At 50.0% G+C, this 3199-nt stretch overlaps 2 protein-coding genes across 2 annotated transcripts; one reads left to right on the top strand and one right to left on the bottom strand.

The window, feature by feature from the left end:
• On the top strand, positions 1 to 1542 carry PPTG_15443 (hypothetical protein). The gene has a single exon (XM_008913651.1). The coding sequence runs from the start codon at positions 16 to 18 to the stop codon at positions 1459 to 1461; it is 1446 nt and encodes a 481-aa protein (XP_008911899.1). The 5' UTR covers positions 1 to 15; the 3' UTR covers positions 1462 to 1542.
• PPTG_15442 (hypothetical protein) lies at positions 1465 to 3006 on the bottom strand. Its single transcript, XM_008913650.1, has one exon. The coding sequence runs from the start codon at positions 2984 to 2986 to the stop codon at positions 1529 to 1531; it is 1458 nt and encodes a 485-aa protein (XP_008911898.1). The 5' UTR covers positions 2987 to 3006; the 3' UTR covers positions 1465 to 1528.
• Positions 3007 to 3199: the final 193 nt, after the last annotated feature.

Genomic DNA, 3199 nt, shown 5'->3' with positions numbered 1-3199 from the left:
GCGAGTTCCGCGCAGATGACAGCAAAGAACCCTCTCACACAGCCCCCTTCCTCCCCAAGCGCGAGGCGGCCGTTGTTGCTACTGGTGGCGGTGGCGAGCATCCTCGCCACAACCATCTACGTCAACACAAGACTCGCCAATAATGCGTCGGTTGGTCTCAGTAACAGCTTGGGAGCCACTCCGTACAACCATTCGCATCTAGACTGGAAGATGGACACGGCTGCATTCGAAGACAGCGTCGCGGCCGCAGCACATCCGACATCATCGTTCTACAGGCGTGGGAAGACCTTCGACAGGAGTGTGAGCCGTGAGCGCGCGGCCATGGTGTGCCTTCACGATGCGATGCTGAACATGGGACTGTCACTCATTAGAGAGCTACGCTGTCTTGGCAACCGAGAACTCATTCAAGTGTATCACTGCGGAAAAGAGCTCTCAGATCGATCGGTGGAACTCTTGTTCAGTCTGGACAACCGCGTGGAACTCGTGGATGTTTGTTCTGATCTTTCGTCTCGCGGTGTCATATCGACAGAAATGGCGTCAAAGTTTCGGAGCTGGTGGATCAAGCCGCTTGCAATGTACCACACGGATGTTCGCCATGTAATGCTGCTGGACGTGGATGATGTCATCTTAAAAGATCCTGCAATTGTGCGCAGTCTTGATGGATACGTGAAGACTGGCACCACGTTCTTCTACGACCGAGTCATCACACTAAGGAAATTTCTGACTGGCAACGATACTGGGAAAATGTACGTGCACAAACTGCTCCATGACTTTGACTATGCCAGATACAACGTATCCGAGGGATTCGCTCCCTCTGAGCACATGCTCAATACCTTTGCCTACCGAGGCAAGTCTATTCATGAGATGGATTCATCAATGGTGTTGATCGACAAGAAACGTGCAGGGAAGACTGTCATGGACATTTTGTTTTGGTTTATCACGAAGGAACGCTTTCGTTTCACGTATTCATGGGGAGATAAGGAGACTTTTTGGTTAGCATTCGAGGTGGCACGTGCGCCGTACTTCTTCTCGCCATGGGGTGTTAGCGTGGTGAATTCGATGCCGAATGAAGACATGAAGAACCACCCTGACTCACTTTGCGGTAGTATCCTGCAGTATATGCCAGTTCAGGACAATGGCAGTGAGGAGCCAGAAATTCTGTACATGAACGGCAAGGCGCTGATCGACCCGTATCCTCAAGGCATCAAATTTATCCAGAAGGCAAAGCAGAACAATTTGTTCAATACTGTTCCAACTCATATGACGCCTCGTCAACAGCGAAGACAAGTCGACAAGGCGGCGTACCCAGGCAAAAAGTTCAATACCGAGTGTCTGGTTGGAATGGGAGCGACACCATTACCAGATTATTTTTCGCAGAATCTGTTGCGTCGCCGTCTTCACTTTCTCGGCATCGCCATGGGTGTTCTGGGCTCGCTACAACATTGCGAGACGTACAAATAGAACCAGTCGTCAACGTTTAATTAGTGTTTGGTTTTTCACGCAACAATTCATGTACACATACACTATCCTACGTTGCAGAGTTTATCTTCTTCTGTTGGAGCTCAGCTCCGTTCATAGCAAATTCCCGAAGGCGTAATTCTAACCCGGCGAAATTGAGATCAGCAAATTCTTGCGTGTAAAAGTGTGGATTCTTGTGGAGCCCACGCCCTCCAAAACATCGCTGCATTCCTGTAAATTTGTTCATGGCGCCGTGCTTCTGGATAATATACTCAGTCCGAGGAGAGTCCTCGCGAAAGGAAACCAAGTGTGTCCATATCGCCGGATCTGGATACCCATCCTCGCTGATAACACGTTGAGAGAATTGAACATTTCCAAAAACTCTTTTAAGACGAGGATCGAAGTTCTCAACCTTGGGATTCCCTGTCAGCTTGAGCTGATTGCGGTGCAAGAAGATTACGTCTCCTCTGGGATCGTGCTGTGCCATTGTCATCCCGCAAAACACTTCTCCAGTCACCTCTCCAGCGACGGCAGGAAGTTTTTCGATCATGTGAAAATCTGCACCAAGTTTCAACCACGCAAAGCGGAATAAATCCTTGTCGCCCCATGCGAGCTTGAGTCGATTGAAGTAGTTGGGTAAGTGAAACGCATAGAAGAGTACTAGTGCGAGGGGAGCTGCGTGCCGCTTTCGGTCGACAAGTATCTGACCACTCTCCTGTTCGAACATATCGACGAATGACATGTCCAGTAGTTGCCAAACGAGCGAGGTCTGGTTAATACCGAAGATCGTTTGTCCAGGGTGCCAGAAGTCAGGCCAGAAGACAGCACCAGACTTTTCAAACTCTGGTGTCTTAAACAAGTAGCTGGGGTCTTTGACTGGAGCATTGTCGGCGTCCAAGAACAAAACCTGCTGGAACTTGCTGTTGAAGATGGCGTAGACCTTCGAATTGAATTGCAATGCTTGTCGGTGGCGGATCGCCTGGAACGTAATTTGTCCCGCCGACTTGTTCCTCTCCAGATCCAAGAGCGGTTCGAGAGCTCCTGGTACTTTGTTCATTTCATCGGATCGTAGCCAGATCTCGATTGGCAGTTTACAATGTAGCACCTCACGGAGTACTCGAACAGTAGCATATACACTGGCCACCAGCTTCGGATAAACTACCATGACGATTCCCTGCGACGGACTCGTAGACCTATCATCCATGTTGGGTAGCGTGTATTCCGGTACAAGGGCCTTATCCATGACTTGTTGTGCTTGTGCTCGGAAGTTCGCGAATCCTGGTGCATGAATACACTGAAACACAGTATCCTTGTGTCCTTTATCGCATGTGCGCTTCATGACCATGAATCTCTCGTTGGAGTCCAGGTCCTCAACCTCACAGTATCCCGGTGTGCCATCCGAGATCGTGCTGTTACAGTCCCGGTCGTATTGAGGTAGACGACTCCCATTTAGTCTGCATTCCGCTATTGCTCTCCATCCCAAACACTTTAGACGGCGAACCTTTGACGAGTTGGAAGGTAAGTCCATGACGACATCTTGAGGCACATTGTCGCTGAATAGCTTCTTTCTCTGGGTTGATGAAGGCCTGCCTCGACGCAACTTGTTGTCGTATGCCTCGCTCTCATTGTTGCTCTCCAGTTCTGCCCTTGTGCCGTTTTGCCTTGTGGCCACCGGACTCTGAAGCGTCCAACTGACTATAAATCCGGCATACAGCACGCTGGTGAGAACGAGTACGCCCAG

This window comes from Phytophthora parasitica (genome assembly GCF_000247585.1).
Source record: "Phytophthora parasitica INRA-310 unplaced genomic scaffold supercont2.55, whole genome shotgun sequence".
Taxonomy (NCBI): Eukaryota; Oomycota; class Peronosporomycetes; order Peronosporales; family Peronosporaceae; genus Phytophthora; species Phytophthora nicotianae.
Note: the sequence above shows the minus strand (reverse complement) of the source record. Positions and strands in the feature narration are given on the sequence as shown.